Below are 18,095 nucleotides of genomic sequence, written 5' to 3'. Positions count from 1 at the left end.
TGCAAAAATAGGAATACTAAAGGGATAGCCCTGTATAATCATGTTACTGTTGCATATTCCATGACTTGCCTTTAGAATAGAATTGAACTAAAACCCTGTAGCTTTGATTTTTGTCTGTTTGATTTTATTGCTGATAACTTGAGGCATCCAGCTTCTGCCATTTCTGCCGTTTCTATGGCAACTAAAGTGTGCAAGCCCAGCAGTATCACTTTCTCTCACAGCTGGCTTTTGTGTTCACAGTAAGAAGAAGAGTTCTGGTGAAGCATGGTCTGTGCTAATTGGGATGTAACTGGGTCAGACAATTTTGGTTTGCTTTTTTTTTGTCTGTTTAGGTTTGTGATGGTTGTGTTAGGTTTGGGCATTGAACACCTCAATTCCTTTTTATTATTAGTTTATTAATAATAGTCTGTAACTAAAAACATATTAATTATTAAAGTTAGTCTGTTGAAAATTAAACACTTATAGACACGATCCAGTATGAAATCTTGAGGATTGGATAGAGTTGTTCTAAGCCATGTTTTATAGCCCTCTATACCCTGATTATTTCTGTTTTTAAAAAGTGGGAGAAAATACTCTGAAGAGCTAAACCTATTTTACCAGTGGATGACCACATTGACTTGTTCTGAGGGGACAGCAGGTAATCCCATTTTCAGGATGAAAATGACTGGGTAATTCTAGTTCTTGGTGACAGGAGGCCTGCCCTGTGAGTGCTGCTCAAACTCGGGGTCCTTCCTTGAATGGTACAAGAGTTGGTTGGCCTCTCCTGCTCCAAGCCGGCTCCAGTCCCTGCCTTTGCGGCAGCACACGGAGCCCTTAAAAGCTTTCACAGGCTTTCAGTATGTGGTCACAAGGACACTCTGGAGCCTCCCGCTCCTCTCTGCAGACTCAGTTCATGGGAGTGTCAGCAGTGTTTTCAACATAACCTGACCACAAGAACTCCTAATGAGCTCAGTAGTCCAAGCCTATTTCCTGTCCTTGCATTTTATTTATTTTACGAAGCTATTTGTTGTTCCCATGTCACAGACTTTGGTGTGCTTATATCTGAGAATTCTAAAGTGCTTTAAAATCTCAAACTTTAGAAATTACAAATATTATAGGAAATATATGCAAAATGGCTTGTACAATAGGATGCTCTTACAACTTAAACACCATGAGCTGTCAGAGAGAATCATTCATATTTACAGTCTTCAGTCTTCCTCTGAGCTTGTCTTTGCCTTCGTTATACTGACTTGTTTTATTTAGTACATCTGGCTTCTGTAATTGAACAAAAAATACTTTTATTGGGCCATCAGTGACCTAATCATCCATTTTGGTCTCATCTCAGGGAGCTTGTTTACATCTGAGAGTCACACAGAGGGAGGGACTCTGTGCTCTCCCGATGCTCATCTCTTCTCCGCTAACCTTGTCCCCTCTCAAGCTCTTTGCCCACCTACACCTTTTGTGGCAGCCCTCCACTACTCCGAGAATACAGACTTAAGAGTGGATCCAGTTGTTGGAGCTCAAAGAGCTCATGCTAAAAAGTGGAACCACTTGAAACAGGAAACAAGCCCTTTCCCGGTTTCCTTTTTGTAATAGCCATCCTTGTATTCTGCCTTGTAACCACCATGGTCCTTCATATCCTGTATGTAGTTCACCAGGAGCGTGTTAGCCATGGATACTCAAGTTGCTCTTTCTCTGCCTAGATGGCTTTTCCCTGAGATAGCTAGGTGCCACGCTCCCTCCTGCACTGCCTTCAGATCTTATTCCAAATGTCACCTCCTCAGAGGGGCTTTCTCTGAAGAGTATAAAATAATGCCTGGAACCCTTGAAGATAGGGCCTTCAGCCCCATTCCTGGCTTTCCCGGTCGATCCTGTCATCTTAATATGCATATGCAAGAATATTTGCAATACCTATGGATGCCAGACACATAAAAATACCAGGACCTGTTAGAGCTCGCCCCTAATCAAGTTGACCCTGCTTGCTTTGTGTTCTCCCCATCCTAGCACCTTCCTCCTCCTAAGACTTAGCAGATGGCCTGGATTTTGAAACACTTACTCTCTTCAGTCTAAAAATAGGTGTAGCTCACTGTGCAGAAGTTTAAATACTACATTTATCTCTGCTTGGGTTTAAGCTATATGAAATGGTGTCCCGTAACAGATATCATTTAAGACTTTCTTTTTTCATGCAGTATAATACTTCTGAGATTAACCATGCATTTATTTGTTATTTCAGTAATTTTCTTAAAATGAAGAACTGTGTTATAAACGTTCTCTGGTATTATGTAAAAGTGAAATTACTGATTCAAAGTGATTCACTTCCTCACTTTTGCAAGATTATAACAAAGTATTTTCTAAGCATGCTATGCCAGTGTGTCCCCACTAGAACTGGACGGCGGTAGCACGGCTGCATTGCTGTTGTTCACTTGTGTTTTTTAAACAGTCCACTGGGATAAAATGCCACTTCAGAGCCCCCACTGACTTAGGTCGAACATCTTTCCATATGGTTTTTTATTAAAATGTATTTTTGCTATAGTTAAATGTCTGAATTTTTTTCTATTTTTCTATGCAGTTGACTTTTTTTTTTTGACTTGTAGAAGGTCTTTCATCTTATAAATACCCTGGTTGTGCTGTGAACTTAATTTTCTTTGGTTTTGATTATTGGAAGTTTTCTTAATGTAGCAAGATTTATCAGCCTTTTGTGGTAAAAAAATTTTTTTTTATTGTCTTCATGCAGAAATGTAATCAGGGATAGAGAGATTGCTCAGTGGTTAGCCATTGCTTCTCTTGCAAAGGACCTGAGTTTGGTTCCTACTACACACATAGAGTGGCTCACAGTCTCCTCAAACTCCAGCTCAAGCAGGTCTGATACCTCCTTGCTTCTGTGGATGCTGCATTCATGCGTCCAGGCACACTCACACGTACACAGTTAAGAATAAAGTAAAAAGAAACCTGCACCAAATGTCGTGATGTACCCCTCTTATCCTGTACTCAGGAGGCTGAGGCAGGTGTGTCCTGAATCTGAAACCAATTTGAGTTATATGAGTTACAGGCCAGCTGGGCTCTGTAGTAAGTTCCTGTCTTAAAGGAAGGAAGGGAGGGAGGGAGGGAGGGAGGGAGGGAGGGAGGGAGGGAGGGAGGAAGGAAGGAAGGAAGGAAGGAAGGAAGGAAGGAAGGTAGGTAGGTTGGTTATGGGCCAGGCAGTGGTGGCACACGCCTTTAATCCCAGCACTTGGGAGGCAGAGGCAGGTGGATTTCTGAGTTCGAGAGTTCAAGGCTAGCCTGGTCTACAGAGTGAGTTCCAGGACAGCCAGGGCTACACAGAGAAACCCTGTCTCGAAAAACCAAAAAAAAAATAAAAAAATAAAAAAAGGAAGGAAGGTTATTTTTGTATTTTTATTCAAACTTTTGGCTTTTATATTTATATTTTATTCCTCTTGAAATTGAATTGTACATGCTCATTTTTTCCATCTTTGGTTGACCTGTTCCTTCATCATTGTTTAGTGGTTTCTTTGCTAACTTCAAGTTCTCAGTGACGTGGTCCCCAAGGCTCGCTCTCCTTCTAGCCCAATGGTCCTCTTACCTGAGCTACTGTTTTACTTTGAGCCCAGCTCCTATGCTCACCCCTCTACCCTTCAACAGAGGCTGTCACAGCTTTCTTGGCTACTCTTAGGGCTTTGTTCTTACCTATGCATTTCCTGTTGAAGTGCTAGAGAGCAAACCCTAGTCACGCGTGCTCTGCCGCCACTCAAGTGCTCTGCCGTTGACACGCGTGCTCTGCGTCGAGCTGCACCCCAGTCCTTGTTGTCACTTACTAGTTAGTTTAGTTTGTTGTTAAGAGTCTTGCTGGGTCACCTGGGTGGCATGGGAATTGATTGACATGCAGCCTGTTTGAGTCTTTTACCAACCAGCCCCTGCACCCCCAACCCCTCCAGCTGTCTCAAAGATTTTATACTTCCCCTCTGGTTGGTATTGCTGCCTGGATTTTTAAAATAATACTACAGAGTGTTTTGTTTCTGTCTTGTTTGTTTATTCTTTTGAGCTGCTGCTGTTCTTCAACATGTCAGGCACATCTTTCCTTACTAGGCTTCCTGACGTAACACTCAAAGCTATAAACTTTCTTTATAAGTGCTATTAGCTATGTTCCATGCATATTTAAGTTATAAGTTACAAGTTATATTTTGGTCCTGGGTGTTTTTCATTTTTGTATAGTTTCTCCTTTTGCCTGGAATGCTTTAGAAATCTTTTTTTTAAGTTCCAAATATGTGATATTTTGGCTTATGTTTTCATAATTGACCGTGTGTGTGTGTGTGTGTGTGTGTGTGTGTGTGTGTGTACAGGTGTGTACTTAGTCACATGCATTCTCTTGATAAATTGGTGCGTGTGCCCTCGGAGGCCAGAAGTGGGCGTCAGACTCTCTGGAGCTGATTGCAAGTTGGATCTGGGAACTGAACACTCCCAGAAGAGCGACAAGCACCTTCACCCGCTGGGCCATCTCTCCAGCCACATGTCTGTTCTAGGTTAGGAGTCTTTGTAGGGTTCCATGAGCCTGAAGCCATTGCTCTTTTCTGAGTTTATTCATATCCTAGCCATCTTTACTAAAGTTGCCTTCTAAAATATTGTCCTGATGCTCACTGTGAAAAGAGTTATCATTCTCTCTACAGCCTAATACTCTGTTCTAAACCTCTCTCCATCTTCCTGCACTAGACTTAAGCTCCTTGGAATTGTGGTCGTTGTGTATTTCCTTTTGATTCCTGAAAGACTTTATTTGTAATGGCCCCAACTCGCAGTCAGTGGATAGTTAGCACCCTTGAGTTTTGAAGGTTAGGTTTCTCCCCTGATAGTGTTTCTCCAGTTCTGCCCTGGAGCTTCTCCTTGGTTTAGTTCGCACTCCCCTGGCAATGGCTGAATCCTGGTCATCCTGCTCCCACTCTTGGCTGGTGTGGCTTGAACATCCCGTGTCCTATCTCCTGCTCTGTTGTCCCACCCATGCCAGTGCGTCTTATAGTTTTCAGGTTCCATAAAAGACACAGCTGTTCCTGTCACAAGAAGCCAGAGTCTCAGTGAGATCTTTGTCATGGTTTTTGTTTTTTTTCTCCCAGTTACAAAGTCCTGTAAACTTCTTTTAACTGTTCTCAGCCCCACTAGTCCCCCTGTGCTTCCTTATCTCTTCGCGGCAGTTCTGGTCTCTGCTTCCTGTCCTCACTGGCTGCAGTGTAAGGGTCAGACTGCTTCACCGGGCATGAGCCTTCCCCTCACCTTAGACTTCTCACTCTTCTCCTCCTCACGGCAGTCTGCCGGGCACACCTCTTCAGAGCCTGGCTCCTTCCCCCAGCTCTTTTTGTCTGTTAGCCTTCAGGATATGGGTAATGGACTCTGTCCCCACCCTCACCCAGTAGGCACTGCCCCTAATAAAGTGCTAGTCCCACCATTCGAACTAATATTTTCATGGAATTATTCTCCTAAAACACAAATGAGCAGGATCTTGAGGGGGAGACAGCAAGAGAGGTTGTCTCAAAAAGGAAACTGGCAGCCTGTCTGTCCGTCTGTCCACTCATTTAGTACTTGGGCTACAATAAACTTTAAGTACATACATTCCCCCACCCCTGCCTTTTATTGTCCTACACTTTGAATTAGTATTTGGAGTTTCTTTTTTTTCCTTTCTTTTTTCTTTCTTTCTTTCTTTTTTTAATTCATTTTTGGGATGTGTGTGTGTGTGTGTGTTTTCTTTTGTCTTTCAAGACAGTGTTTTTCTGTGTAGCTCTGGTTGTCTGATATCCTACTCACTCTGTATGTAGACCAGGCTGGCCTTGAACTCAGAGATCTTTCTGCCTCTGCCTCCTGAGTGCTAAAGTATGTGCCACCACTGTCTGGCCATATTTGGAGTTGCTTAATTTTGCTTTTATTGTAATTGATGTGAATTCTAATGGAGTCTGTCTGTATCAATGATGTTTTTGTAATGCAGTCCAAAAATACATAGCAAGGAATACTCATTTGCTTGACTTAAGTGAGAGTAGTTATATTGTGGTTTGAAATTTTCACATTAAAAATAAATATATTTGAGTTGTCCAGGTTTTTAAGTTATGGGACAAATATAAATGATAACTTGAATTACTTTGTAATTTTTTATATGATACAACTTTGAAAATAGGTATGTTTCCCTGGCAAAAATGTTTATATGAATTTAGTGCTAACATCAAGAATATCAAATGCTTTAACTGTAAAAAGTACTTAATCTTTAATTAGTTTAGTCGGAATGAAAATACATAAAACTTATATTTTCATATGAAAAAATTTCCATTTTGGAGCATGTCAAAAGGGTAAATGTAGTAATTTGAATGCTCTATTTTTATTTCTAGAAACCAGCAAATATCCTAGTAATGGGAGAAGGCCCTGAAAGGGGGAGAGTCAAAATAGGTAGGTAACTATTCCTGAGATAACGGACGAAGAAACTGATCGACTTCTAATGTTCTCCCCTTTTAATACCCTCATTCAGTTGCTGATTTTAAAATTACTTTCTCCATGTTTATAGAAAAGATGTTGGAAAATGTAGGTAGCCTATAAAATCACTCATTCTCCACAGTTCTTTTCTCAAAACAAGATCCTGTCATTGTAAACTGAGGCATCAGTTAACAAACCTCATAGACATTTGCTCATGTGCAGTATACCAAGTGTGTTTTATGTCACCACCACTCTCTAGCTGTTAACACCCAGTGTACACTGTTGTTTCTTTACCTTGCCAATATCCTGTTCCCCAATACATCATCCTAACCCTGACGTAATGATAGCACCCCCCTATCCCCTGCCCAGACACTGGCATACCTGGTGACATGAATGCTAGTGGTAGCACCTCACACTCAACTGGGTTCCATCACCTCAGGCGGGAAGGGATTCAGGGAAACTTCATTGTTGTTGGGACAAGGATGCTGAGGTGGTACAAATGGTACTATCACTGAGACAGTCCACCCCTCTCTGAGGCAGCCTGTCTGTCCATCTGTCCTGCTTCTTGCTTCCCACTTCTTCATCCTCTTCCCAGCCAGTTCCAGAAGAAGCTGCTCTAAACTAGTAACCCTAATAATCCTGCTCCGGACCTCTGCCTGGAGGTGACAGAATTCACCTTCATAGAAAACTGTCTTGTCTCAAGTACCTGAGAGTTAAGTTGTTTTTTCCCCCTTCCTAGTTCTTTTCCATTATTTGTTCTATTTTTGTTTTACCACTCACGTGTTTTCTTACAGGCATTTGTTGAAGACATACATTTGCTTGGCAAAGCAGAAAAGGGCTAGTCCCTCCCAAGAGAAAGAATCATGCAGACATTTGGCTGTGCAGTGGGGTAGAGTCTTCATTATGTCACCTCGGCCTCATAGCTGCCTTTAAAGGTAGAGACCGCAATGAGGAAAACTGGACCAAAGAGCTGTGTCTTGCTCACTCTTTGAAGCCATGACTAAGGCTTCTGTCCTGAGACTTTTCCCTACAAATAGCCTGGTGATAGTCACTGATTTCCTCCGAGAAAAGGCTGACTGACAGGAGTAGTTCCCTTTGTAGCCTCTGAGAACGCACTGCTTTTCTTCAGTCCATGCATTACCGAATTACCATGTGTCATTTAGCCCTTCTTAAGCTTCCCCTCTTCTCGAAAACACTGATAGTCTCTCTTCAGTTTTAAACCAGATCTTACCTCGACAAACAAGTGCAAACACAGCTCTTGCCCCCAAATGAAGTGAGAGGTTGTTATGAGCCAAACAAGAGTGACTGTGACCTCCCAGTGTGGATTCAGGTTGCGTAATAGCTAGGTCTATTGTAGGAGCAGTTACAACAAACTTCTATAGTCACAGAACAAAAGAAAGCCTTCTATCAAGGCATTTCCCAAACTCATGGACAGAAACATAAGGTAGACAGATGCTTAGAGCAGAGCTGGGTGATGGGTATGTGATGAGGCTGGGGGCAGATGGACCGCTCTGCTGTAGGCTCAGTACACTGTCCAGTGAAGTTCTGAGCTTTCAGTTGTTGAAAGCTAGTGGTCTGTCAAATTAGTACTTGGAGAGGTTTTACCCAGTGGTTAAAAGGATAGAAGATCTTACCCAGTGGTTAAAAGGATAGAAGATCAGACATAGAAACGGGGAATAATATCCTGAGCTTACTTGGCCCTGGACCTGCAGAATTCCAGTTTCCCACAAACACAGTTGTAATGAGTGGTCAGCTTTATTGACCCTTTGTTGATCGGTGGGACATCTCTCTGAGCTGGAGTTCATAATTCCCATTCTTGGCACACTGACATATGTGGACACACAGAGGCTGGAGGTTGCTTTGTGAGCCTGGTGCTCGGAAGGCTCATTTCTTGCATCTAGTGAAGGTGAATCTGAGTAGGCAGGAAAACAGTTTACAGGAGAGGGGAATTGTTAAAAACCATTAGGATGAAGCCCCACATATATTGTTAGCTGTCAGGATCTAGGTCAGATTGTTTTTCCTTTTTTTGCCCTTTGTATCTGACATGTATATTTACATGGGATGGATAATATAAACATTATATGTAAAGTTAAAATAATCAAGAACACAGTATGAACTAAAGAACCAAAGGTAGCAGATGAGACTAATAGACATTTTTAACCACATCCTCAACTCAGAAAAGTTCATATGCTTTCCCCAGGGCCTCTCTATAGTCATTTATATCCTGTGAAATATTTCATTTGATATTTGGGATATATGAAATAATGTATTACTTTTTTGGTTTTGGGAGGTTTTGTCTTTTTCAGACCAGGTTTCTCTGTGTAGCTTCAGCTGTCCTGGAGCTCACTCTGTAGCTCTGCCTACCTCTGTCTCCTGAGTGCTATGATGAAAGGAAAGCTTATTTCTGTTTTAATTTTAGCTTTTCTTGTGGCTAGTTTGATTTTGTAGCCATAACTTTATGTGGTCAGTTTTTGTTTTAGGACTGGCCTCTAATGTTGACATTATCTTAAGTGTTATTTGTGGTATATTTTACTTGTTCTCCTATTTATACTAAAGTGTGAGAAAGTAAGTGGGTAATAGTTATATTATAGAAGAAATCAGATAATAGTACTTTCAGAATTCCTTCCCAACAAAATCTACCTTTCCATATGTACTATCAGGGGTAGAAACACGAGGCCAGGCCTGTGAAAGATTAGCAATTTGTGGGCATAATAAAATCTTATTTCTTATTTTACAATCAGAAAGGAAACTAGAATACCAGTAAGTTGTTTTGTAATTTTACTCACCAATTTACTATTTATGATCAGAATAGCAGTATTATTTAGTAATTTTAAGAATATTTTATGTATTCATTGACAGTTTTATATATTTATAAAATATATTTTTGATCATCTCTACCCCAATTCCAGTCGACACAGACAGACATTCCTGTAATCCAGCTCACTGCTACCTTCCTGTCCCTTTTAAAAACATGAATACTTGGAGTTCATTGAGTGCTGCCTATCTGCACAAAGGTGTAGGGCTGTCTGCCTGACCCTGAATAACCTGCCAGTGGCCATACCCTCAGAGATACGATTATCCCCCCAAACCCCACTGGCAGCCATCGGCCTCCAGTAGTTTCTGAGCTAGAGATGGGGCCTTGTGAGCAGGTTTAATATAGGTGAGTTCTTGAGCCCTATGTCCGTGTCGTGTGCAAGAGGCATCATTTTACAACACTCTCCCCTGCCCTCCAGCCATTGCATGTTTTCCACCCCCTTTCCTGCAGTGTACCCTGAATGTCAAGGAACAATGTTTTTAACACATTGGCTTGTACTATGGAACACTCTGAAGATTCAGTTAGTCAGGAAACATGATATTTATGGTATAGTCTCTTAGATGTAAGTTTCTTCTTTTGGGGAGAATAATTTTACATTTAAATATGAATCTTTTTTAAAATGTATGTTTTAAAAATTATTCTTAGTAGATTTGTTCTAAGCCTGTACTTGCAGAGAGGTTTCCTTTAGCACCGTGACTGTCATTGTCTTTAGAAGATTGGTAGTTTTCTGTACTTGGAGTCAACTCGGAGCCATTGGCTGTCAGTGCAATTGGCTGGTGTACAGTGAGTAGAAGTCTGAGTAATACCCAGTAATGCAGATGGTTGGGCCTGTTACTATTGCTTCCTTTCTCTTATTAGGAAGTTGGGTGGTTTTAGCCACTGGTCTAGATTTAAAGTTGCAGCATCCCTAAAATGGAGTTCCATTAGGAAAATGTAAAGTAGGTCTCTGTCAACATGAAGGTTAGAGCTTTAAAGTTATACTGCAAAGTGGGAAGTCGTTTCTGGGAAAGCATCAAGGCATAAGTCAAGTAGATGGTTGAGTAAGGACTCAGTGCATGAGTAATGAAAGGTTGTGATGCTGCTGCCTTCCTTTGCAGGTTTACCAAAAGAAAGATTAGCAGTTTATTACTTAGGCAAATGAAATATCTTAGCTTTTAAAATATCTAAACACAAGGGTTTCTAAAGTATTATAAAAAGTGAGTGTTAGGAATGTTGTGAGAATGCTTCCGTTCCCCTGTCGGTGTGGTGGCACGTGAGTTTGTGGTTGTGTCCTTGGAAACTGGTCCAAGTTTGAGGTAGAAAATACAGGTTGAAACATTATCCTCTAAAGTTCTCTGACATAAGAGATACTTTGAAATGCCTGACAGGGTCCTTCCTGTCCAGGCTGAAGGGAGTCTAACATACTGTGTCCAGTTGACAACCACTTATTATAACACAAGAGATACTTTGAAATACCTGACAGGGTCCTTCCCGTGCAGGCTGAAGGGAGTCTACTGACAGGGTCCTTCCTGCTCAGGCTGAGGGGAGTCTAACACACTGTATCCAGTTGACAGTCACTTATCTTTAGCTCTTGTTACTTAGTTTTTCTCCAGGTGTTCACTGTGGGAAAACTCCATTAACACTTATTTTATATGTTTTCCAAAAGAGATAATTCTTAGAACTTCAAAGAATTAATGAGAGTGTTTGACTAAAAAAGCTAAAAGCTTTGGTTAATGAATTTTAACAACTAATGTTTTAGTTGCATTTTTTAAAATTCCATCACCTATCCAAAGGAATAAAGACACTGTGGACAATTTTACAAATAGATATAAATATTTGTCCACTAAAACGAGTTTCGCAGACACTTGTCTAATTTAACAGAAATGCCCTAGTTTTTTATAGTGAATAAATGCTATTGACCAATTTTTTTTAAATTATTTTTTACAGGTTTGGCCATTTTGTCTGTATGGATGTATGTACATCATGTGTAGGGGCCAGAAAAGGGTGTCATATGCCCTGAAACTGGAGTCATAGCTGATTGTGAGCCACCACTGGGGTGCTGGGAACTAAACCCATGTCCTCTGAAAGACCAGTACTAACTCTGAACTACTAAGGCATGTCTACAGCTCAGTGGTCAAGTTTTAAATGACCTGTTTAGTAAAGGATTAAGATATCCCTAATCTTTAAGCCAGTTTTTTATAAAATATAAAAACTTATTATTATAAGTAGAAAGATAGATTTTAGTTTTGCACCAATGGATTTGATTTTAAACTTAGAAAATCCTTTAAATAAGTATGTGTTTTGAAATACCTTCAACAAAATTTTTTAGCATTCAGGAGGCTGTGGCAGAGGAATTGTTATGAATCTATGAATTTAAAGCCAGCCTGGCCTCTCTCTGTCTCTGTCTCTGTCTCTCTCTGTGTGTGTGTGTGTGTGTGTGTGTGTGTGTGTGTGTGTGTGTGTAGAGAGAGAGAGAGTGTATGTGTGTGTGTAATTCTAGACTAGCTTAGACTGGAATGAGACCCTGTCTCAAATAAAGAAATGGTAAGTAAATATAAGAATTAGAAATTAGACAATATCTTTGGTAAGATGAAATGCTTTCTGTCTAATAAACATCTTTTCTCATTGAAATAGTTTAAATTCTTTCATGTTGTCTGCATGTGGAATTGTGCATGTTGATAGCAATATTAATTCAAAATATAGTCGTCGTCTTAGCAAAAATTCAGAAAGGAAGCTATCTTACTCTACCTGTTGGCAACTTATGAAAACACATTTGGTAGAATTCCAAATACACAAAGATCTACAGGCAACTAAGGTTGCTGAGAGTGGATTGTCCAGTACCAAGCGGTCAGTCCTAAAACTTACATAGGAGGGACAGTATATAGACTGAGCAGGTGTTGGTTCATTTGTGTGTGTGTGTGTGTGTGTGTGTCCACAGCCTCCTGAGTGCAGGGTTTCTCTGTGTAGCTCTGGCTGTCCTAGAACTCAGAGAGTTCCACCTGCTTCTGCCTCCTGAATGCTGGGTTTAAGGCACCCACCGCCTGACTCTTGATACGTTCTTGTCTCTATGGTTTTAACCGATCTTTTTGGCTCTCTTGTGTAGACTTGCAGTGTTATCATTTGTTTGTGCTTTCAAATTCAAATTGAAGTAGTCTGCCCATTCAATAGATTTTGCTTTATTTTCTAAAACTTCTAGTTTAAAGAAAAAACAACAAAAACACAGTTTAGGGATACTGAATGTTCCTCATTGCATGCGTGGGATAGGGGTGGATAAAGCCAAGTTATAGTTTGGTAGGTTTCCCTGTTTTTCCAAATAATTGGTAATTGAATTACTATAATTATTAAACATAAAACCAGGTGAATTCTGGGTGGCAATTGTCTCCAAACACTTCTTACTTTAATTTTCTGTTTCCCTTTGTTTTGTGAAGGTATCTTTTCCTTGAAAAGTATGTAGTTGTGGATGCTAGGGATTTGTGTTTTGGATCAAATTCATGTGCCACTTGTGGAAAAATTTCTTTGGGTCTTATACCAAAGTAGGTTCCTTTCAGTGTACCTGGGATTTGTTCTGGATGCTCACAAGAGCATGAAGAGATAAGGCACTCGCCCCTTTATAATGACACTAAGAAAGTTACTTCTCAGAGTGGGCTTTGTTGTCTCAGTCCCTGAGGCTGTGCTCATCTTGAAGAGATCCTTATACCTATGTCTTGATCAGGAGAGGAGAGGAGAGGTGCTTGTCATGTTTGATGTGTTTATGGTCAATGATCATAGACCTTGTAGAATTTCTAGACTGAAGGGATTAGGTTCCATTAAGCTAGAGCGGACACAGGGGCATTAAATTGCACACCCAGGTTCTGGGGATGCTCACAAGTTCTCTGAAAACAAGCATCGTCACCAAATACTCTGAGGAGTGGTCTGCAGTAAGATAAGAGGGATCTGATAATAACGTGATGAGAAGAATGGAAGATGGTCAGATACACTGTCAGCCACAGGAATGGAGAGGCTCAGGCCCCAGAAAGAACTCACCACCATTATCCAAGAAGACAGTGTGGGTGGTTGGACATATAGAGGATCTGTTGATACCTGAAATGATTCCTCTGATGAAAGTAAGTCCTCCAGGAGGCCTCATGATTTGGAACCAGAACTGTTGGTGTAGAGTAAATGTTTCACCTCAAAGTGAAGAAAGTCATTTATTCTGAGGGACATGAGTAGCCATCAGCAAGGAGCACACAGTCAAGTTTCCTTGAAGAGCATTCCAAAGTGGGGGTGGTTGCATGAACTTTATCCTCCAGAACAAATCAGTCAAGGTATTTCCCAAATATATTGGTGGGGTCATATCAAAGTAGATAAACTCTGTTGGGTTTTACATGTTACCTAATAACATTCTCCACTTCTAGCTTGTGTGTGAGCATGATCCCACAGTTTTACTTGGTGTTTGAGAGGATGGTAGGCCCGACAGATGCAGACAACAGATGGCTGTTAAGGAGACTAGAGAGCTAAGGTCATCTGGCTCTGCATCTTCGGTGTCTAACTCTCCATCACAAGGTTTACGTGTACGTGGGCGGGTTAGCCTCGGAGTGAGCGCCCTTAAATGAGCTGTGACATTGTGCTCCACTTCAGGGCGTACCTCCTCCGTCTTGTCTTCTTTAGCGTTTGTGTCCCTGTGCTTCATGTTGCTGCCCCCTACCCCCCCCCCCCCCGTTGCTTCTTTACTTCTAGGACACCCTTAATGCTCACCCTTTGGTTTCACTCACCATAATCTGTCTTAATCTGACCTTAACATCCATTGTCTGTCAAAACTGTCTCTGAAAAGACCTCTGCCCTGGCAGATCCACTGGCGTATGTCTGTCACTGTTCTTCACACGGTGACTCCTGAGTGATCTGGCCCTGAGGCTCTGTTCTATCTTGGTCTGTGTGGTTCCTTCTGCACTGTACGGCTGCTGTTCTTCCTGCTCTCCTCAGTGGGCTTGCTGTTTGAGGACACCTTTAGCACCTTTAGGACCGGTTTGGGACACAGCTTCCCTCTAATTATTTCTTGAAGGGTTTGACAGTGTATGATCTCACGTTTTAGATGTAATAAAAGTGAGTCTATAATTCAGATGTCTGTTCTCCCTCTCTTTATTACCTGGCCCTCCTGGTAACCCAAGCTCCATAGTCCCTAAGCAGACCCATCATCTGCATCTTAGATTCTTTTGTTTTTTGTCAACCACGACGTTACTATGATTAAGGAATCAACAACATGTTAGTGTAGTCAACATAAAATTCTGTTCTCTACTCTGGACAGCTACCTTATTGTTAAGAATTTTAAGATTATAGTTTTGTTAAAGACTGGGGATAAATAAAAGATAAAATTGAGAAATAACTGTAAGAGTAACTATAATTGATTCGGTGACGTATAAACTTTGTTTTAATGCCATGTTCCTGTGTATATGGTACGAGGGTTGTATACAGAGCCTCATGAACACCAGATAAGTACTCCACCACCATGCTATTTCCCCAGCCCCAGAATTACTGTAGAAAGATAGGAAAGTGGGGACTGAAGGCACAGCTCATGGCAGGGTGTGAGCTGCATAGCATGCATGAGACCCTGGGTTCAATTCCTAGTGTTAAAAAAAATGAGCAGATCACTGTTTAAGGCTTTAGTGTTGTTCCCATTGGGTTCAGAACAGTACAGTTGAGTGGAAAGGAGGCACATTGTGCTCCCCAGCATCCTCCAACACCCTCCAGAATGGCTTATGTCCACAGTCCTAGTATGGCAGAGGTTGAGAAGAGAGGATTGCCTGGGGCTACACCAGGCCAGCCTGAGCTAAAAGTAAGAACCGATCTTAAGAAACCCTAGTATTTAGCAGTGCTTATCTAACATCCTTCCTCCCTCCCTGTCTCAAAAAGCTTCAAAACCCCATTCCAGTTCCACTGTCTTCTGTCTTCTTCCACTGTGGTTAAAGCGTCCTTCTAGCTAGGACCGTGAAAGAGATGTAGACCTTCCTGCCTCAGGACTTAGTGCTTCTTAGGAACCAGCAGAACTGACTCCTGTGACACGGCTCCATCCTGCAGACTGCTGGGTGTTGGGCTTTGGTGCTGCTGCTCATCTGAGCTGATGTCTGATGTTGCCTAGTCAGCACCCACACATCCATTTCATTCACAAGCATTGTCCTTTACACAACAGCCAAAGCCATGTTTAGGTCACTTACATGGTCTTCAATTAGTAAGTATTTGGAAAGGCACCTGTAAAGTTCATTCAGTGAATTAATTGACAGTCAATTAAGAGTCAGGTATGGCAGGACACACTTTAGTCCCAGCACTTGGGAGGCAGAGGCCAGCCAGAGTTACATGATGAGGCCCTGTCTCCAAAACTAATTAAATAAATACATTTTAAAAATTTAATGATGAGGAGGAGAATAAGAGAAACATTACTTTCTGCCTTTAATACGACATGTGTTTCAGTGGGCAGACAGCATCCCAGCATACATTTCTTTTTTTTTTTTTTTTAAATTATTTAGTACATGAATATACTGTAGCTGTCTTCAGACACACCAGAAGAGGGCATCAGATCTCATTACAGATGGTTGTGAGCCACCATGTGGTTGCTGGGAATTGAACTCAGGACCTCTGGAAGTGCAGTCAGTGCTCTTAACCACTGAGCCATCTCTCCAGCCCCCAGCATACATTTCTATCACCATACTTTACCAACAGTGACAGTTAGCTTCTACCCTTATATAAAATAGTGCTCTCAGTATTGTATAAATAATAAAAATAGACATAATGTTGGTAAAAATATTGACTTTTGTTATCACTAGAGAAATTTAGTTTTTAAGGATAGACATTAGCACCAATTTCCTTGGTTAGCTTTTCTTTTCTTAAGAGCTCAATACTCCAAAGCAGTTTCATGAAACATTATAAATTATTCAAAGTCTAAAGAAACAATATAGTCAATTATAATTTAATGCATATTATAGCATACTTAGTCTCAGATTAAATGATCCATTATAGTTACCTGAATTTGTACTTTTTATAGTGCATTTGGGTCCCTTACACATTCAAAATGTACTGTGTATATTGTATATTTTAAATTATAGAGATTTTATTATTCTTGTGACTCTGCCTTTGTGGTTTGTAATTATCATGTGTATAACTTATTAGATGTCTATCAGTGTTTAAGAATCTAGCTACTAAGAGGGCTGGCTGGTGCCTTAGTTGAAGTGCCTAACACACAAGCATGAAAGTCCTGAATTCGGACCCCCAACACCCACATTAAAAGTTAGTCTCTTACCCTAGAACTAGGGGTATGGTGCTTGGAAACAGGAGAATTCTGGAGTTTGTTGGCCAGCTAACCAAGCCAGTGTAGAAGTGTTGAGTTCAGGGAGAGACACTGTCTCAAAAAATAAGGTGATGAGTATTGTGTGACTAACTTTTTCCTGGGGAAACGCTACACGCTAACCCTGCCCACCCCAGATAGGGAGCTCCTTACAGAGCAAAGCATGGATGCCACCAGAGATCAACTTCCTCTCTCATTGGTTACTTAAAGAGGTTGCTTGTAGGAGCAGAAATGATCAAAGACAGATACATCACCAAAGCACACCTCAGCACAGGTGACAGCTCACAAAAGCTGGAACCTGGAGCACACTGTGTAGCCTTCAGGTAGCTCAGTAGGTTGAGTGTCCTTTCCAAGTGACTCAGTTGATTTAAACCTCTTCCAGGCAAGTGGGCTTGTCTCTCCTTCCTCCAAGCAGCTGGTCTGGTCTCATTCTCTTCTTTGCCCCTTTGCCTGTCTGAGAGTGACCTCAGCAGTTATGGTTTATCCTTGGGAGGAAGGGACCTAGTAAATCTGATCAGTTTCAGGGACTTCCTGAAGAATTTTGAGTTGTTTCCCTTCTGGTTTAAGGAACTTTCCTGCTGAGGTATATTGTTTCAATCTCTGAGGAAATGCCTAGACAACATTGCATAATATAGGAAGACACCTAATGTCAGCACTCCGCACCCCACCCCCCCCACACACACACACACGGTGCACACCTTTAATCTCAGTACTTGAGAACTAGGCAGGTGGTTCTCTGTGAATTCCAGGCCAGCCTGGTCTACAGAGCGAGTTCTAGGCCCATTACACAGAGAAACCCTGTCTCAAGAAAACAAACAAACAAACAAACAAACAAAACTAAAAGCATAAAAAGAATATGGCTGTTAAATTAAAACATGTTTTTTAAGTACGATGTCTTACTGTTCTTGTAAACATAGACAAGTAATTCAATTGTACTTTGGCCTTAGGTTCTTCACCTCAGAAGTGAGAAGGGAAACACTAATGTATGATGAAAATGAAATGACATTGTATGATGTGTGTAAATGCCATCTGTAAATTGTAAAGGGTCTTATAAATACAAAGTACGTCTTTATGAGATCATAAAATGATCTCTAGAACCTTAGAGTAACAAAGCCTACTTCTATATACCCCTGATGCTTAAGTTAGTTACATTTCATTTACATCTTTGTTAAATGAATTACTATAGCAGTTATCTATATGTTTTATAGCAGTTACTAGTTACATTTTATACATGTTTCAGGATTGTGTACAATGTGCTGTTACAATCAACTTTCTAGGGGAAAGGTGCCAATATTGGCATTTTCTGTTTTGAATGCTCTGATTGCCCCCCATAGCCGATTCCCAGCCTCCAGTATGCTGTCCCTGAACACAGTTGGGAAGAGACACATGTAACTCAGACATCCTGAGTTTGCAGTGTAGACTGAACTGAGTGATGTGCAGTCAGTCTCAGATGGGTAGGTGCACACACAGACACAGATGGGTAGGTACACACACAGACACAGATGGGTAGGTGCACACACAAACTCAGATGGGTAGGTGCACACACAGACACAGATGGGTAGGTGCACACAC

At 41.1% G+C, this 18,095-nt stretch overlaps 1 protein-coding gene across 7 annotated transcripts in view; it reads left to right on the top strand.

Moving 5' to 3' along the window:
• Cdk19 (cyclin dependent kinase 19) overlaps nt 1-18,095 on the top strand; it is a 132,121-nt gene that overhangs the window by 94,303 nt on the left and 19,723 nt on the right. For 5 of the 7 annotated variants that reach the window (XM_028769059.1, XM_028769060.1, XM_028769065.1 and 2 more), the window contains one exon: nt 6,336-6,393. The exons of the other annotated variants lie outside the window; for them this stretch is intronic. In XM_028769059.1, coding sequence (XP_028624892.1) covers nt 6,336-6,393 — 58 coding nt within the window. The remainder of the gene's footprint in view (nt 1-6,335; nt 6,394-18,095) is intronic. 7 annotated transcript variants of the gene reach the window in all.

This window comes from Grammomys surdaster, unplaced genomic scaffold (assembly GCF_004785775.1).
Source record: "Grammomys surdaster isolate TR1022 unplaced genomic scaffold, NIH_TR_1.0 190, whole genome shotgun sequence".
In the NCBI taxonomy this organism is placed as follows: domain Eukaryota; kingdom Metazoa; phylum Chordata; class Mammalia; order Rodentia; family Muridae; genus Grammomys; species Grammomys surdaster.
The sequence above is the reverse complement of the archived record's forward strand: the minus strand, read 5'-3'. Positions and strand labels throughout refer to the sequence as shown.